The sequence below is a fragment of the Mytilus californianus genome, unplaced genomic scaffold (genome assembly GCF_021869535.1).
Source record: "Mytilus californianus isolate M0D057914Y unplaced genomic scaffold, xbMytCali1.0.p SCAF_13, whole genome shotgun sequence".
Classification (NCBI taxonomy): domain Eukaryota; kingdom Metazoa; phylum Mollusca; class Bivalvia; order Mytilida; family Mytilidae; genus Mytilus; species Mytilus californianus.
The window spans coordinates 39,147,059-39,165,597 of record NW_026262615.1 but is presented as its reverse complement, the minus strand read 5'-3'; the positions used below and the strand labels follow the sequence as shown (position 1 = coordinate 39,165,597).

The 18,539-nt window shown below is 31.3% G+C and overlaps 1 protein-coding gene across 1 annotated transcript; it reads right to left on the bottom strand.

Annotated features, from left to right (window-relative positions):
* Positions 1-5,214: 5,214 nt before the first annotated feature.
* On the bottom strand, positions 5,215-16,440 carry LOC127723636 (RBPJ-interacting and tubulin-associated protein 1-like). The gene is made up of 2 exons (XM_052230337.1): positions 16,321-16,440; positions 5,215-12,318 (listed from the first exon to the last, which is right to left on the bottom strand). The coding sequence occupies exons 1-2, from the start codon at positions 16,353-16,355 to the stop codon at positions 11,664-11,666; spliced, it is 690 nt and encodes a 229-aa protein (XP_052086297.1). The 5' UTR covers positions 16,356-16,440; the 3' UTR covers positions 5,215-11,663.
* Positions 16,441-18,539: the final 2,099 nt, after the last annotated feature.

The window sequence follows — 18,539 nt, the reverse complement described above, 5'->3', positions numbered from 1 at the left end:
TGTTCTGTTAAAAAATATAGCTGGTGCAACCAAAGAACCTAATCCAATTGATGTTTTATATGGTCACGATATATGGAATAACGATGAAGATTCTTCTTTTATGTCATAAATCCGAAGGATTTTAATTTCCACATGCATCCGCTACAATAACACCAGTCTAACCTAATAATAATACGTGTGTATTTTGTCAAAGATTTTCTTTGAAGATTTTAGCAAATTTATTTTTGTCATAATAATGAAAAATATATTAAGATTGTTAATTGTTGGAAGTTCACTTTTCAAAATAATGATTCCATTGTATACTTCATCCTCTCTCATGATTGAAAAGTGGAAAACACAAAAAAAAAAAAACATATACCTTGTGTATTGCAAGTATTGCTACTTTAATGTAGAGTAAACATGTATACATTCACAATTATATTGTTTATCAAAGTCTTAAAGGATATAATCATACCGATTCATAAAAGTATAAGTGTTTGCCGATGACTTCGTAACCAAGCGTGTAAAATTCTCTATTCCATGACAAATTAAAGAATTTTCAATTTTCAACCATAAAAAGACGGGAGAATTACAAAAGTTAATTTTTAGGCAAAAATATCATTTTATTTCCCTGTCTTTGGAGATTATTAAAATATCGACGACAAAATAAGAAAATAACGAATACTATTTGTTACTGAAACAAATAGATGTCAGGGGTTCGCAAAACAATGCCTTCTCTGAATACATTAAACGGGCTACTTCGCTATTTATGGTAGCAAATTTTAAATCAAAAGTGACGGATGTTTAAAATATCTTATTTTCATAAAATTTACACTGATCATTACACAGTTTAAACCTTTAATAAACTTAATTTAACGGCGCGAAGAAGATATTCAAAAGTTAATATAAAGTAATACGGGTATAAAAACTATTTGCCCATACAAATCTATAGTAAAATTAATCGCTGTCTGTGGACAATTACTAGCGCATTAATTAAAGACCGAACGAATTCTTGTACATGATCTTTTAATGTCTTTGTTTCTTGGTATAAACATAAAAAAATAAAGTCAATTTAATACTTCCGTGATATAAACATGATTAAATACATGTAGTTCCGTGTTGAAGTGATCTATTTGTAAATAAAGTACGCATAAAACTTTGCTTGTTTATATACAAATATATCCGTGATCTGCCGTTCTATATATTAAAAAAACGATAATGGTTACAATGCTAACGAGCTGAATATATATTCCAATACATATCAAATACTTTAAATCGTATTAACCATATTTGCACTTTATAATGTAAATCTATATAGCCGTAAAGTAAATCAGAAATATTTTTATGTCGGGATAGATTATATAATACAAATGACAGCAATATTGGACAACAATCACTACAAAATTTTACCCGCATAAATTAAGAGTGCCAGCATGTCCTCCTTTTGTTCAATATATTGATACGTAACAAAATTTCAGTAGTTTTGATACACCAGGCTGACTCGTATAGCAAAATTATTAGACCGTATCCACCAAAACTTACCAAATTTGCACTTTATCATGTAAATCTATATAGCGCCGCATAGTAAATCAGCAACTATTTTTATGTCAGGATTTAATGTATAATACAAATGACAGCAATATTGGAACACAACAACTACAAATTTTTGTTCGCATAAATTTAGAGTGCCAGCATGTCCTCCTTCTGTTCAATATATTGATACGTAACAAAATTTCAGTAGTTTTGATACCCCAGGCTGACTCCTATAACAAAATTATTTGACCGTATCAACCAAAACTGACCATATTTGCACTTTATTTTGTAAATCTATATAGCCACATAGTAAATCAGCAACTATTTTTATGTCAGGATTCAATGTATAATACAAATGACAGCAATATTGGAACACAACAACTACAAATTTTTGTCCGCATAAATTTAGAGTGCCAGCATGTCCTCCTTTTGTTCAATATATTGATACGTAACAAAATTTCAGTAGTTTTGATACACCAGGCTGACTCCTATAACAAAATTATTTGACCATATCAACCAAAACTGACCACATTTGCACTTTATTCTGTAAATCTATATAGCCACATAGTAATTAAATCAGCAACTATTTTTATGTCAGGATTTAATGTATAATACAAATGACAGCAATATTGGAACACAACAACTACAAATTTTTGTCAGCATAAATTTAGAGTGCCAGCATGTCCTCCTTTTGTTCAATATATTGATGCGTAACAAAATTTCAGTAGTTTTGATACCTCAGGCTGACTTGTATAGCAAAATTATTTGACCGCATTAACCAAAACTGACCATATTTGCACTTTATTTTGTAAATCTATATAGCCTCATAGTAAATCAGCAACTATTTTTATGTCAGGATTTAATGTATAATACAAATGACAGCAATATTGGAACACAACAACTACAAAATGTTGTCCGCATAAATTTAGAGTGCCAGCATGTCCTCCTTTTGGTCAATATACATGATATATTGATAGGTAACTAAATTTCAGTAGTTTTGATACCTCAGGCTGACTTGTATAGCAAAATTATTTGACCACATTAACCAAAACTGACCATATTTGCACTTTATTTTGTAAATCTATATAGCCTCATAGTAAATCAGCAACTATTTTTATGTCAGGATTTAATGTATAATACAAATGACAGCAATATTGGAACACAACAACTACAAATTTTTGTTCGCATAAATTTAGAGTGCCAGCATGTCCTCCTTTTGTTCAATATATTGATACATAACAAAATTTCAGTAGTTTTGATACCCCAGGCTGACTTGTATAGCAAAATTATTTGAGCGTATCAACCAAAACTGACCATATTTGCACTTTATTTTGTAAATCTATATAGCCACAACGTAAATCAGCAACTATTTTTATGTCAGGATTTAATGTATAATACAAATGACAGCAATATTGGAACACAACAACTACAAAATTTTGTCCGCATAAATTTAGAGTGCCAGCATGTCCTCCTTTTGTTCAATATATTGATACGTAACAAAATTTCAGTAGTTTTGATACACCAGGCTGACTCCTATAACAAAATTATTTGACCATATCAACCAAAACTGACCACATTTGCACTTTATTTTGTAAATCTATATAGCCACATAGTAAATCAGCAACTATTTTTATGTCAGGATTTAATGTATAATACAAAAGACAGCAATATTGGAACACAACAACTACAAATTTTTGTCCGCATAAATTTAGAGTGCCAGCATGTCCTCCTTTTGGTCAATATACATGATATATTGATACGAAACTAAATTTCAGTAGTTTTGATACCCCAGGCTGACTTGTATAGCAAAATTATTAGACCGCATCTGTGACATTTTTTAATAAGGGGCCATTTATAGCTAACTATACGGTATGGGTTTTGCTCATTACTGAAGGCTTATGGTGACCTGATATTGTTCACATCTTGTCTTTATGGATAGTTGTCTCATTGGTAATCATACCGCCTCTCCTTATTTTTATATTGTCAGCAACTGTTATTATTTATCAAAGTATTTGACAGTTTGGATTATATGATTAATCGCGTTACATAAAGTGGCAATTATTTCATCCATATTCAGGACTTATTTCCATCTAGAAAGTTAATATAAGATCATATACAGTAGTCAGAAAGTCTTGAGTTCATCATGTGTCTAAAACACAAATAATTTTAATCAAATTCTACCTAATGTATGGATGCTTAACTTTAACTGCATATCTTTTGTTGATCACATTCTCTCGACTTTGGTAAGGGTGTTTGATTGCTGTATGATAAATAAACACTAACCCCAAATCTTCTTTTTCCCATTTATATTTCAATTTAGCTGTCTGCTTGGTGTTTTAACTAATATAAAAACTCTCATAAAAAGAGATTAACATTAAATAAAATAATAAAATGCTCTGCAGGGCACAGCTTGATATGACCGCAGAGTTTGAACACTAAACAGTTGTGTAAAGTATGGACACAATCTTCAAGCTAGATAAAGCTCTGAATTTGAATTCTGATTAAATATTTGACAAATCATAGATTTCTGACACAGAATGTTGTCTAAGAACTTAAAATTCTAAATTGGACATTTACCTATTATGGTCTAATATTCAAAATCTAAATAAATGGTTAGATTCAACATATCAAAGAACCCCAAGAAATTCAATTTTTAATGAAATCAACCAAAGTTTAATTTTGGAACCTTTGGACCCGAATGTGGACCTATTTGATAATGGGGCCCAAAATCCAAAATCTTATTACATGGTTAGATTCAGCCTTTCAAAGGACCCTATACATTCAATTTTTTGTTCAAATCAAACAGTTTAATTTTGGACCCCAATTTGGAACAACTTTAAAACCGGGCCAAAAATTAAACATCTAAATACATGGTTATATTCAGCATATCAAAGAACCCCAATAATTCATTTTTTTTAAAATCAAACAATGATTAATTTTTTACCCTTTTGGACCTTAATGTGGACCAATTTGAAAAATTAAAAATCTAAATACACTGTTAGATTTGCATATCAACGAACCCCAATAATTCAAGACTTTGAATTAAATCCAATTGAAATTGGTCAAGAAATAAGCAATTTATATAAAGTACTAGAAAAGCATTGTTTTTGACCCCTTTTTCCTAAAAAGTAAGGGCCATAGCCCCCAAAATCTATCCCAACCTTCTTTTTTGGTATGGAATCTTGTGGTACAATTTCAGAGATCCATAGACTTATACTCTGGTTGTTGTCTGGAAACCAGAAAATCCTTGTTTTATGGCCCTTTTTTGGCACTTAATTCTAAAACAGTTTAGACCATAACCCCCCAAATCTACCCCAACCTTCCTTTTGGAGTATGGAACCTTGTGGTACAATATCATAGAGATTCATACACTTAAATACAAGTTATTGTCCTGATACAAGAAAAATGCTTGTTTTTGATCCCTCAATAAACAATTAGGACATTAACCCCCAAAATCAACCCCAACCTTCCTTTTGTAGTATAGAACCTTGTGGTACAATTTCAAAGAGAAACATACACTTACACTCAAGTTATTGTCTGGAAACCAGATGTGTTCAGACAACTATGACTACGGCTACGTCGAAGACTTTGCACCATTATCCAACCGCAAAAATTTTGAGGATAAGACTGCCATCCATGAAGAAAGCAATTTTTTTAAACCTGGCATTCCTAGATTTACAGCCAAAAAAAAACCAATTCAAAAACATTTTAAACTTTATTACAAAATCCAATACTCAAATAAAAAATGAATAGATGGAGAGGTGACTAAATAGAATAAGTAAACTATGTAAAATACTCGTTACTGATATAACAAAAAATAAAGACTTCAACAGTCATCAACAATAATTCACATGTACAAAGTCAGCAAAAAATATTAATGAATTAATGTATTGATATATAAAGTTACAAACACAATTAATACACGTTCCCAGTGTTACATCCCATGGCTACAGTTGTGAAATGTTTGACAGTAACAATAGGGGGACTGTCATCAATAAAGTAATTCTGATATAATAATTAAAACATTTCAGCAACAGTGTTGTTAATAATAGTTCAGAATGGTGATAAAAAAAATAAAAATATCCTGAACATGCTGAATGTGATTTCCCTTCACGACTTTCTAATGTTTTTATTTCAATTTCTGTCATAATTTTGAATACTTAATAGGACTTATTAGGTGTGAAAACATTTCCCATGATTTCATTTCAATGCAAAGTCCATTTTCTCCATAAAGATGGAAATTCCTGTCTATTCCCAATTCTTAGTTGTTGATGTTTGATAGACCATCAACCACAATTTTTAAAAGCAGGATCATAATGTATCTTTTCCTCATATTTAATTACAGTTGATTGGTACTTAATAACGTAATTTTAAGAAATTTTCAAGTGGATTTTGTGTAATTTTTTTCTAATTTTAGCAATGGTGGTAGCCATGTTTAATGATCAATGAGGTGATCGAGTATATTAGGCATTCCAAATAAATTTTCAATATTTTAAAAATAATTGCAAAAAATATTATTAAATAGATCTCTGCATCAAAAATACAAAAAATCATTCTTACTTTAATATTCTGTTTGTTTACAGAGATTTTGGAATATAATAAAGGCATTTATTTTTCAAAACTTTGTTTAAATTTTTCGCACTGGTTACCTGTAAAACATGAGCACAACAGCCATAGTATTGAAAACATACAGTTGTTTTAATACCTCTTTAGGTCTGAGCTATGCTGCTTTGTCCAAAAAAACATCAATTTAAAACATAAAACAGGTAAAAGATGGAAAATCACACAATTAAAACAATTCTTCCCCTCTGTTCAACATTATTCTTACAAAACTTAAAATATTATTAGTAAATGATACAACATTCTAATTTAAGATTGCTTCTTTAAAGGAGCAACACTGGAAAATTCTCAAAATTTACACCAAACACAAGCACATCCTTAAAATGTTAGATGCATTTTTCTATTGGAATGCTTACAAGATTTCTACCTTCAAACATAAAATGAATAAATGACATTTGAGATGCATGTCATTTAATTATAAAATATAATAGCACTTATTTTATGAACAGACATAAAACAAGGTATGTTACAGAATGTTCCCCATTCAAATACATATCTCTCAAAATATAAATTTTTATTTTGTAAAAAGTTTTTATCAATCAAATCTTCATTTTCTCAATGCAGTATTTTTTTCTAGAGTTTTCAATGCAACAGAAATGTCCCAGTCTGTACAATTTAGCCAGAAAGATGAGGTTAAGGCCACAAAAAATGTTAAGAATGGTTAACAAGGAAAAAATTTGTTATTGATCATTGTACAACCTGAAAAAAAAAGACATCAAAAATAGATAAAAGTATATCTGAGAAACAAAATATTTAAAAAACGTAAAAAAGCATTTCTCTCATGAAAATGCTTATTAATAATAAATGTAAAAATCAATGATATCCCACATCCTATGTTTCCAAATACAAATTATTACATAAAAATATGATAGAAGAATGAATATCATCTCGCTACAAATATCAGTGTTTTGATAACATTACACTGTGTACAAAATTACCATTGAAAACTTACTATTTGATTACAGATTGGCAGATATGGTTGTACTCTGGCCAATGATTTCTACTACTAAATAACTGAACAACTTCCTTTTGACCATAATTAATAGGTATATCAATATAAAAATAAGGAGATGTGGTATAATTGCCAATGCGACAACTATCCACTAGAGTTAAAATGAAGTGGTAGTAAACAATACAGGCCATAGTACGGCTTCCCAACAATGAGAAACCCCCATACCCTATAGTCTTCATTTTGTTCTTTATTGACCGGTATATCAACATCTTTTTGTTCATAGCTGACTAGAAGTTTTCTAAGTTAAAAGATCACTTTTGTAGCTAGTATATCACTGTTTACAAATAATATTTTAAAATAGCGACCATAAATAGACCTCTAGATGTCTGTTTCGGTTTTATGTGTTTTGGAGTTACTATATCTTTGACATACTTCCTTTCAATAATAACACAAAAATTAAACATGTCACAAATTAATCAAAACTAATGAAGCTTTGTGCAGGGAAATATATAATTCCAAAACATAATAGGTGGATTTTGAAAAACACGTTATACAAAGATGTACCTTCTATTTTATGTAATGCTACTACTTCAAGCAAGATTATTGTTCATCCCTTAACCATAGAGTATAGTCAAATCAAAAAACCTTTGTACATGGAAAAATATCACTGATAATGACAACAAAATACAGAGATATATCATTTCCCTTCCTAATTCTGGTTAAATACATAATGTAATTGCTGCAGTACAAGTTCTTATTTTCTATAAAATACAATTGTGTCCCTAATAATTCCTGATAAGATAATCATACAACTTTCTTAAGGATGTAATCAGGTGAATTGAAAAATCAGGAATTTAAAATTGATTCTTTAAATTAAAAGAGCATTAGTTAAGGAACAAAATAAGCTAAAAATAATGATAGGTTATGGAACTTGTTTTCAAGATATTTGATTTAAATAAAAAGGGCGGGAACAGGCTGACTCTGACTTTTACCTTATATTTAGTATTGGCATTATTTGGGTCTCAAATTGTGAGAAAAGAAATCTAGAATCTGCTTAAATTTTGGTAATGAACTTTTATGAGCTATTGAAGTCATCTATGAAAAGAAAGTTGGTGGCATAGGGCAAAATATTTTACCCTGTATTGTAGGAAAAAACGAAAGGAGTCAAAAAATCTGACAAAAAATTCCTAAACCTGAAATGACTACATCCTTAAAGGTTTCTATGAAGAATTGGTGAGAACCATGAAATCATATACCCTTGAAATTTCAATTTTTCACATACATGTAGCCATGCAAACTTATAACCACTAAAATAATGAATCCACAGTAATCGATCCAAATAAAGCTTTGTGTATGGAAATATTCCATAATATAATCAATGCACGAAATGCGTGCTGTGAGTGCGAAGTGTAATTTCTTATTTGCTCTAAAAAAGTGATTTTTTCTTAAACCAATATTATTGTTTATAAATTAACTGAAGAGTATATACCCGTATGTTGAGGAAATGCTACAAGCAACCATCTAAAATTTAAAATACCGGTAATCATATTCATAGTTAATGTTCAGTATAAATTCCACCCTTTAATAACCCTTCCAGAGCACCTCCAATCACCCTGTTTCCTGGTGGGTTTTATTTTGCTCATTCTTTAGTTTTCTATGTTAGGTTTGTAAACTGTTGTATGTCTTTTTGTCATTTAATGTTTTTTGCCATGGCATTGTCAGTTTGTTTTTTACTTATGAGTTTGAAAATCTTAATAACATACATGTACATGTTTTGTATCTTTTTCAAGTAATTACAACTTAATCATGTTAATTTCATCTATACAGTTTCAACATCATGAGATTATATTGACACAAATCACAAATCTTATATAAAATAATACCAAAAATAACAATTGACCATGCGGTTTATAGCACATGTGTAATAAAAAGATTAAACATGTTAAATATTTGAATCAGATTTCAACAATCTCTAATTTCACAACAAGTTTATTTACATCAAATATATAAAATGGAATCAAAATAGGAGGTATAATATTGGAGCTTTAATTTAACCCCTGAATATGTAAAAATAAAAAAATATTTAAACAACTCCACAATACAGGGTCCGCAACCTCAATAGGTTTGCAAATTTAAAAGTTCTGTCAAGTTTCATATATCTTGGTTAAAATAAAACTTAATGTTACCATCTTTTGGCAATTTTGCTTAAAAAATTATTAAGTTCCCAAGTCTGAAAAAATGAGGTAAAATCCTCAAACAATTCCAGGGCGCAGCCAAGTCACGTGCAATTAGCATGAGACTCACGCATTTTCATGCTTATTTGGTGGCATTTTCTTTTGATCTATTGTTGAGGGTGGTAAAAGGTTATTTTCGTGCAACGTGTTTTGCCATTTATATTTCACGTGCAGCTGTGAAAAAGGTTCGTTATTCACCGTGTTTCGTGAAATCAGTAAAAAGATCAACGTGCAAGACATTTTTAATTGTTTGTTCATCATGAAATGGCAATGTTATTTCGCGTTCTTCCGTGCAGATACCCCCACCCCCCCTTTACGCCCCTCATTGTTTTTTCTCTTTGATCTTTACAATTTTGGCCAAATCTCACGCATTTGCTTCATAAAAACTTGGCAGTACTGCAATTCCACAGTAACATGTGTAACCTTTTTGTGAAGTTTCAAGGGTCTGGATTGAAAATTGAAGCAGGACTTGATTGCACAAATTAGGTGCCCACTTTTCCACTAGCCTGTTTAACATCATCATACTATTTAAGTTGAGACTCCAACCAGGCCAAAACTTCATAAATGTCTACTAAAAACATTTAATAAATATAAAATAAAGTTCATTGAGCTATATATTTTGATTTCATTATACATTCATGTTAATTAAAAACAAATCCTAAACTTATTTATTGAAAGTTAAACTAGAAAAATGCTTTACATTCTAATCTTAATTAAAAATTCTTTTCATAAAAAAATTGCCAAATAAAGAAATATAAATCAAAAAAGAAAAATACATAATAATCACCAAATAAATTTCCCATACAATGATGTACAAAATGTTAGTGTAATGATACCTGGTAACATCCACTTTGTCTTAAAGAACACTGGACTACATTCAAATTAACAAAAATTCTAAACATAAAATAAAAATAAACAGTGAGGTCCAAGCAATTTCTGTTGCTAGCTATATAAACCTGACACATATTGACTAAAGGTGGGCCTATAGTCCGGTCTTATATCACAGATAATAGACCACTCTGTGCAATAGAGTAGTCTCCCTTTGAAATTCCATATTTAAATACATGTATCTTCTTTATCTGCTATAATGCTAATATTGAATAAAAAAAACGCTTATACTTAAGATGACACTAATGATGTCTTGATAGTTGATATTGCAGAAATGTTTAAGCATTTAAGCTATACAATCAAGGCCTTTCAGTTAACTGCTAAAAAAAGCAATATGAGAGATGTTCTTTTGATTTACATTAATTTCACATTATTACATAAATACTTCTTTACTTTCCACATGAACAATTTATCAAGTCACTGCAAGCACTTGACAATCTGACGGTCTCCATAAAAAAAAAATCCAGATAAATTTTTGTTTCACGCTTGCCCTGAAACTGAAAAAAAATACATACATAAAGCGCACCTGAGTATAGCACGCAGGGACAATGACAGAGAAAAAAACCTGCGCTTATTTAACGAATTTAACGGTAGTCTGTCATTCTGAAATTGAATTCATTTAGTTTTACACACAAAAGACATGTGATTATTAAATGTCAGAAATATATACACTGTTAGCATGGTTAGGATCAAAAACGTTTTGTCATCCTAAAAACATCAACTGATAACAAATATCACCCAAAGTTCGGTTTTAACAGGGTGAAGGGGTCAAAATAGAAAAGTAAAATATATTTTTAGAGTGGAAGTCTATTTAAAACATTCCATCTGCTTAATTCGTCTGTGTGAAATACTAGGCAGATTCATAGAAAAATGTCACATGATATAACTTTTTTCAAACAACATTACAACAACTTTCTCAAAACTCTCCTATTGTTTCATGTAATCTATCCCTAAACATATCATGTTTGCACAGGCCAGCATAGTTTAATTGAAATCACTCAGCTGCCATTTCATGTTTGATAGCAACATAATTTTATGGTGAGAGCATACTCCACTAAAGTAATCATTTAAAAAGTCATTTAAAAAAAAACATTGAGCAATACATACATTGACATATATTCATCAACATGACATAATATAATCATTATTTTCAAAATTTGGATACCTGTCTCCCATTTCTAGAATACATATATATCTAATAGTTGACTCCCTCTTCTTGGAAGTCATCATCTACACTAAAGTACCTTTTCATAAAAAAATGTTTACAAATTTCCTAAACTGAAGGTTATAAAAAATCAAATACATATGTACTGAAAGTATCCATGGAAGTGAAGTTTGAGAAATAAAGAAAATACAGAACAAAAGCTAAAAACTAAATGAAAATGTTAACTTTGTAAAAAGGGGATACAACTCTTGTTTAACATTAGTTAAAAACACATGAATTATCTTTTTGGTAATTAAGGCTTCCATACAGAATTTGACTTTCCGCTAGTCATGCTCTCAACAGTTAATGGTCTGTTCCTAAAACTTCCTGGCCGTGGGCCTTGTCTAGATGGAGGTCTACCATCTAAAATGAATGGTTCCATTTTATTTTTATCTCTGATAGATCCTTGCGTCATTTGTCGGTTGTAGCTCTCTTGTGGTGCCCAGTATATTGGTGCACCCTTGTTCACCTTCTCTGCCCACGGTGATTCAAACGATGGTTCTGGTAACCCTTCTCCAAACAATGACTCATCTACAAAAGTTGGTGTATGTCTAGTAAGTCTATGTTTTGATTTTGATGACTGACTGGTAGATGAATTCCTTAACGAAATAATACCTTGAGATTTTTTCTCATATCTGTGAATATCTACTGGCGACGGAGACCATAAAAGTGGGGGTCCTTTCTTTTTCTCCTCTTTGGTAGTCTGGACCCATGGATATTTAAATCCATGATCTGTAGAGTGTGTTGCGTAATTATGAGATTTGAACAAAGTTTCATCCACATTTGCCGATTCTCCTACTTTATGATATCCACTGCGCGTTCTCCCTGACAGAGGACGGGCTCTGCCACTCGCTGAAGGTGGTCGTGATCCGGTGATAACAAAAGCATCTGTCATAACTGGCTTTAATCTGAAATCAAAGATTTAGAAAAATTTATCATTATACTGCAGTACTAAAATTTTACTCACGTATTTCTCTTGGCCTCCCTTAAAAAATTGTTTGAGAAACAGTTTATAAAAATCTCCTTAAGTCATAAAGGGCCATAGATTTACCGTATCTATATATATTATATAGAAACAACAAGAAAATGGAGATGTATGTGCATCCATAAAGGGGCATTAGATACGAGATATAAAAACAAATAAAAAGGGAATGTGTCCATAGGACACAGATGATGCCCCCGCTTGCATATAACATTCTAAAGGGACATAACTCAAGAACTGTAAAAGGGACGCTACTCAAATTTGTAACTTGATCTGAGTTTTGTGGTAATAAGCATTGTTTATAAGTTTCATAACATTTTGTTGAGGCAAACTAAGGTAAAAGAACAGAAACGAAAAAGCTATTTTTCCATTTGTAAAGGGCATAACTCTAGAACGGTAAAAGTAAAGCCACCAAAATTCTAACTTGATCTGTGTTTTGTGATAATTAGCATTGTGTATAAGTTTCATAACATTTGGTTGAGGCAAACTAAAGTTAGAGAATGGAAACGAAAAATTCAGCAATTTTTCCATTTGTAAAGGGGCATAACTCTAGAACGGTAAAAGTGATGCCACCAAAATTCAAACTAGATCTGTGTTTTGTGGTAATAAGTATTGTATATAAGTTTCATAACATTTGGTAGAGGTAAATTAAAGTTAGAGAACGGAAACCAATTTTGGGACATAAAGACGTACATACGGATTGACGACGAACAGACGGACAAGGGTAAAACTTAATGCCCCGTCCGCTACAGCGGGGGCATACAAATTGTTTTTGTTCAATCAATAATGAAAGTGAAATAGTGAAATAATAATTTGGGTTAAGCAGCCAGTTTGGTTCAATTTTGTCAAATTTAACTAAGAAACATTGCTGATGAATTATTCACTTGCAGGTGAATAATTCAATCTCAGTGAATCCGTATTCATGTGACCTTCAATTTAACCCCTTAGCTGGAGATGGGTTATGCATGTATTCAGCTATTAAAAGGATAAGAATGTCAACATTGAAAGTGAAACAAGGATGAACCATTTGGTTGACTGATTCGATCCACACAAAAAATCATTCTTACATGTATACAGGTAAAAACAATGATAAACATACTTTTTCCTACAATATGAAATCAAACAGACCTAGAAAATCCAATTGCATGTGGTCGCTATCTTTTTATATATATATTTATGCTTATATTGGGTTATAAGACCATCGGCAGTCTTCGGAGGTCATCTCGTTGGTTAATTAGATAATGTCTAGACGAAAAATACACATGAAATGCTGATATATATTATCAAGTCCATGCATTGTTAATTGTTTATTTTAGACTTTTTGAAATTTGGATATACGTTTTAGTATGTCATGTATATATTTTAAATCAAATATGAGAATTTGAGTCAAATTGGTGAACATGAACTTGACAGCTAATTCCCCTTTAAGTCATATTGTCATATCTGCATAATTTTTATTATGTCATATCTCAATTTACATGTATTAGCATGTTACCATGGTTATGGAGAATTTTTCTGTTTTTCATCATGTTCATTCACAACTTTTTTAAACTCAATAAGATTTAACCTTTACATATTGTACAGACATTTGTGTCTAGATGTCCTTTGGCTATTTGTGTCTTTGGGCTGCTGTCTCACTGACATATAACATTATAACAAATTTCTTTTTGAGCTTAGAATAATTAATGCATATCATATGGCCCCTAACAAAACTGATGTGGCAGTAATCTGGAAGGATTTTTTTTCTATGGGCCCAGGGCCCCCCAAAAATAAAATCAATAGGCCATTTTTAGAATTAATGGGCCATGTACATTGTCAAATGAGTGGGACATTCGTTTATGACAAAAATTAAAAAATTGTATAGTTCAGCAAAAAGGTACTAGCCTGTTTGATTTTAATTGATATCATGGATATTGATCCTGTGCTTTTGTAGTTTCAGAGAATAAAAGTTAATTTAGTTCATGGAGATTTATGTGACCAAAGACATACAAAAGAATATTTGTCTCCGATGTGACTAAGAATGATATCGTATGAGTTCATGAAATGTAAAATCACTCAGAAATTAAGCTTTTAATGACTTATAATAAAAAACTATAAAACTGAGTAATATATGACTAGACAAACACCACTTCAATGAACAGAATCATTAATGAGGAAATGCTGAGATCAAGAATAGACATCTGATCTGGACTGATTTTTTAAAATCTGTACTAGTAATAATTGGTAATTATTGAAAAATCTATGATATTTGATTAAATTTCATTCTTTTGAGAAAACATGAAACTTGAACATACACACATGTACATGTATATTAAGTATCAAACCATACAGTACAATCATAGTAGTAACATAATAAAAGATAAAAATAATAACTCTGTACAGTATTAATATTGGGCAAAAACAATAAACTGAGTTACTAGAACTACAACAATGGCAGACTAAAAGTAGCTGACCTAGATTTTGTTGCACAAAATAGGAGAAAGAAGAAATGAATCTTAATAAGAAAACTAGACCAATTAAATTCCAAGTTAGTTGAAATGATTTTTGGCAAGATTTGCAGTACATTTTGCTGCCATCATACAGTAACCAGGGCCATAACTTCTCCTAAACCGGGCTATATTTACGAGAACCTTTATTAACAATGTTAATACTGGTACCGTCGCCTTGTTCATGTTTTTGTTCCTTTGACATTAAATTTGGGTCTTTGTTGACTGCCATACTTTATTCCCGATGTTCCGTATTAGAGGACGTTTCAGGCATTTCCTCTGCATTTTTCATATTATTATTTTATCAAGAATAACAAAAGAGAGTAACATTTTTCAATAAGACACAACAACAATTCCCTGTAGGCATGTTTACAAAATGTACAAACGAACTGTAACCAAAGACCAAAAAATTGACAAGGACAGTTAAGTGCCCTTTTATGGAGACAAATACTATATTAAAAAAAGGCCTTTGGGTTTTTGAATCGAAATTATAGCAAGTTTACTTTAAAAATTATAATTTGAGAAAATTTCTAAACTGTACTAGCCAACTTTCACATAATTAAAGTTGTTTACTTTGAAAATTTAGATCATGGATGATGGTTAATTACATTTTTTTGGTAATCAGATATACCACACATTGCTATCCTTAACATGAAGGAAAACGCCAGAGACGTCCAAAAAATATATAGGTGGTGCTCCTGTCTATTGGAGGGAACACAACACAGTTTTGTACACAAATATGGCAACACGAAACACGATCGAAAATCCATTTAACGATATCTAAACGTTTAGATACAAAAAGAAATATATTGTGCGCCACACTGGCGCTTACATTTGCCACTCTATGCGCCATTTCTGTTCCATATGCGCAAATGGCGCTCGACCTTCCTGATCACTGTGTACTGACCTGCTAGCAAATAATCTTCGACTCACATGTCAAACATTAATTGGTTAATTTTATTCATTGTGTCATGGAATAACAAATTTATGTTACAGAAAATCAGAATTGTTTAGTTGATGTACGGTTGTCAATGGTCGTGTTAAAATGCCGGTCAATACGATCAGGATTATTTCACTTTTCCCTTTGGAAAAGAGTAGTTTGGCATTTACTTGTCCAACCAAATTGTCTACTGTACCAGATAAGAGTTATTGTCCAGTCCTAGGTTGCGGGTTCAAATCCATGGAATTTTCATGATTGCTACTATACAATGATTACTAAGCATTGTCCATGCATGGCATAATCATGTTGATTTCTATTTACAGAAAATATTCCCTTTCAGAACACTTTTTTTAATTAAATCTATAAAGGAATACTAGTCATTCTAGTCTGAGAAGATTGCTCTTTGATCTTGACTTGAGCAAAAAGTTTAAGCAGTCTCGAATGCAACCTACTGTTTAGCAACATTGAAGCTATTTGCTTCGCCTTTACTGTTGTATAATACCTTGAATTTCTTGCTTTGTCTAGATCATTTGCCATTAGTCAGCAAATATTACAATTGTGGCATTATCTCGACATCAAAATCTTAAAAAATTGCTTGACATCAGTAAACAGATCATCACGGTCTGTGAGACGTTTTAACAATATCATAAATTTAGACTGTATTCGGAAATATAATTTCCGTAAAATATGTACTATGTTAATATATATATCGATTTTTTTATGCAAAGAGAGGAGCCGCCCAAGTTGTATAACGGAAACTTAACTTTAATGTAATGGTGTCAATTAAAAATTTGAATTTGAAGACAAATACGAGCTACTTTTTTTATTACCCTCCCCCTTTTCAATCATGTCGACCAGTAATTTCGTGCAGCTGTCTGGTAAATTAAGTCGTTAAATTCAAGTTGTCCTCTTGGCCAAGTGACAGGAGAGGGGTCTCAACATACAAAAATATACGCACACACATCAATTGTGCAATTATTAATACAATGTTCCTACATATTCTTTGACCCAAAGGTGTATTATAATATCTGCCTTTTCAATGTGTAAATTACGGTTAGAAATTCTTAATTTACAAAAATGCCTATAATATATTGTTTCGAGGCATCCAACTTTGTATGTACAAGTCTTGAGTTTAAATTCCTTTTTTAACTTGTAATATGTACGTTGTTTATTTTGGTCTTCATCTGATGAACGTGAAAACAAATATTTTTCATATATCTTTCTTGTAATCTATTTTTAGTTTCTCTGCAGATATGAGTTTTCCCTTTATTACTAGTTCCAGACATACATTAACAAACCCAACGAATTTTAGAAACTGAAAAATGTGTTTGTTAAAGGTACATGGAAATTAAAGGTACAATAAACTTCTTTGATTGACTTATATGCTAATTTTGAAAAATTCAAAAGAGTGTCTTGAAGTTCATATAAATATAGTCAGTATTTAAGAGACTGCAAAAGGGTAAATATAGAAATTGGGTAGCGACCAAGTTCTGCCATACTGGCAATGCTAGGAGCATATATTGTTGTTTGTGAAAAGAAAATCCCTACCCATTACCCATTCATGTATTTCATAGGAAAATCATAACCCATTGATATTTTTTCCCAGCTTAATCAGTATACACTTTAAGATGCAAACCACATGGGACAGAGACTACTTTGTGTTATACATGTAGTTGTCTCAGAGACATCTTAACAATAGGTGAATATTTATGACCCATACACATAGATCATTCTACCTCTGTTATATTACCTACGCAAAATTGAACCCCATTAATATTTTTGACATTCCAAAAAGTGACCCATACCAGCGACACGTCTGTATATATACCTTTCTATAGGAAGAGACCCCCACCCCAGCCTTACCGCGTGGATGATATCGCAAGTCATTTCTTCAAGTTGGCAGTGGCATCGACCATTCATCTATTGTCTATTGTATAAAAATATATATAATATAATTTGCCTAAGAGGCCGGGAGGCTCAAATAGCGTAAAATATATGTCCTTGGCTAGGTTAAACAAATAGTTTGTTCCTGAATGACAAAATTGATTAAAACAATTTTCATATTTCCGTTGAAAAAAGTTTTATATATATATATAAAAAAACGGAGAGAGAAAATATTTGTTCCGACAGAAAAGCATATTCATTGCTTGTATATAAAGATAGAAGAAAGTTACTTTTTTCCTATGAGGTCACACGGCAGGCCCGGTCGGGAAAAATCACGTCGGTAACGGTTTGACGAGTAGTTTGTTAATTTCGGTAACCATACTCATTCAACACATGCAGTCAGGTACTTGGCTCTAGAAAAAAAGATGTCTATATATACACCTTAAAATCCTGACACATATTTTCAAGGTATAAGACAAGTACAGTGTGTGATTCAATCATGTTTGTCCATTATTATCTATTATTTGTATTTAAGCGCCCTGTTATGCCCTATTCTTTATATTGTTTGCCTATTTTTTTCTATTTTTTAATGTTTTGCCATTTATTCTGCAATTTTTGTCCATTATTCTCTATTCTATAAACCCAATCCAGACCCTCGTGTACAAGTATTGCATAGAAGAGCAATTAAGAAATTCTATAGGCAAAGATTGATAGTGGTTAAGATTCATGAATACCTGAAAAACAAGAATGTGTCCATAGTACACGCGGATGCCCCACTCGCACCATCATTTTCTATGTTCAGTGGTCCGTGAATTGGGGTCAAAACTCTAATTTGGC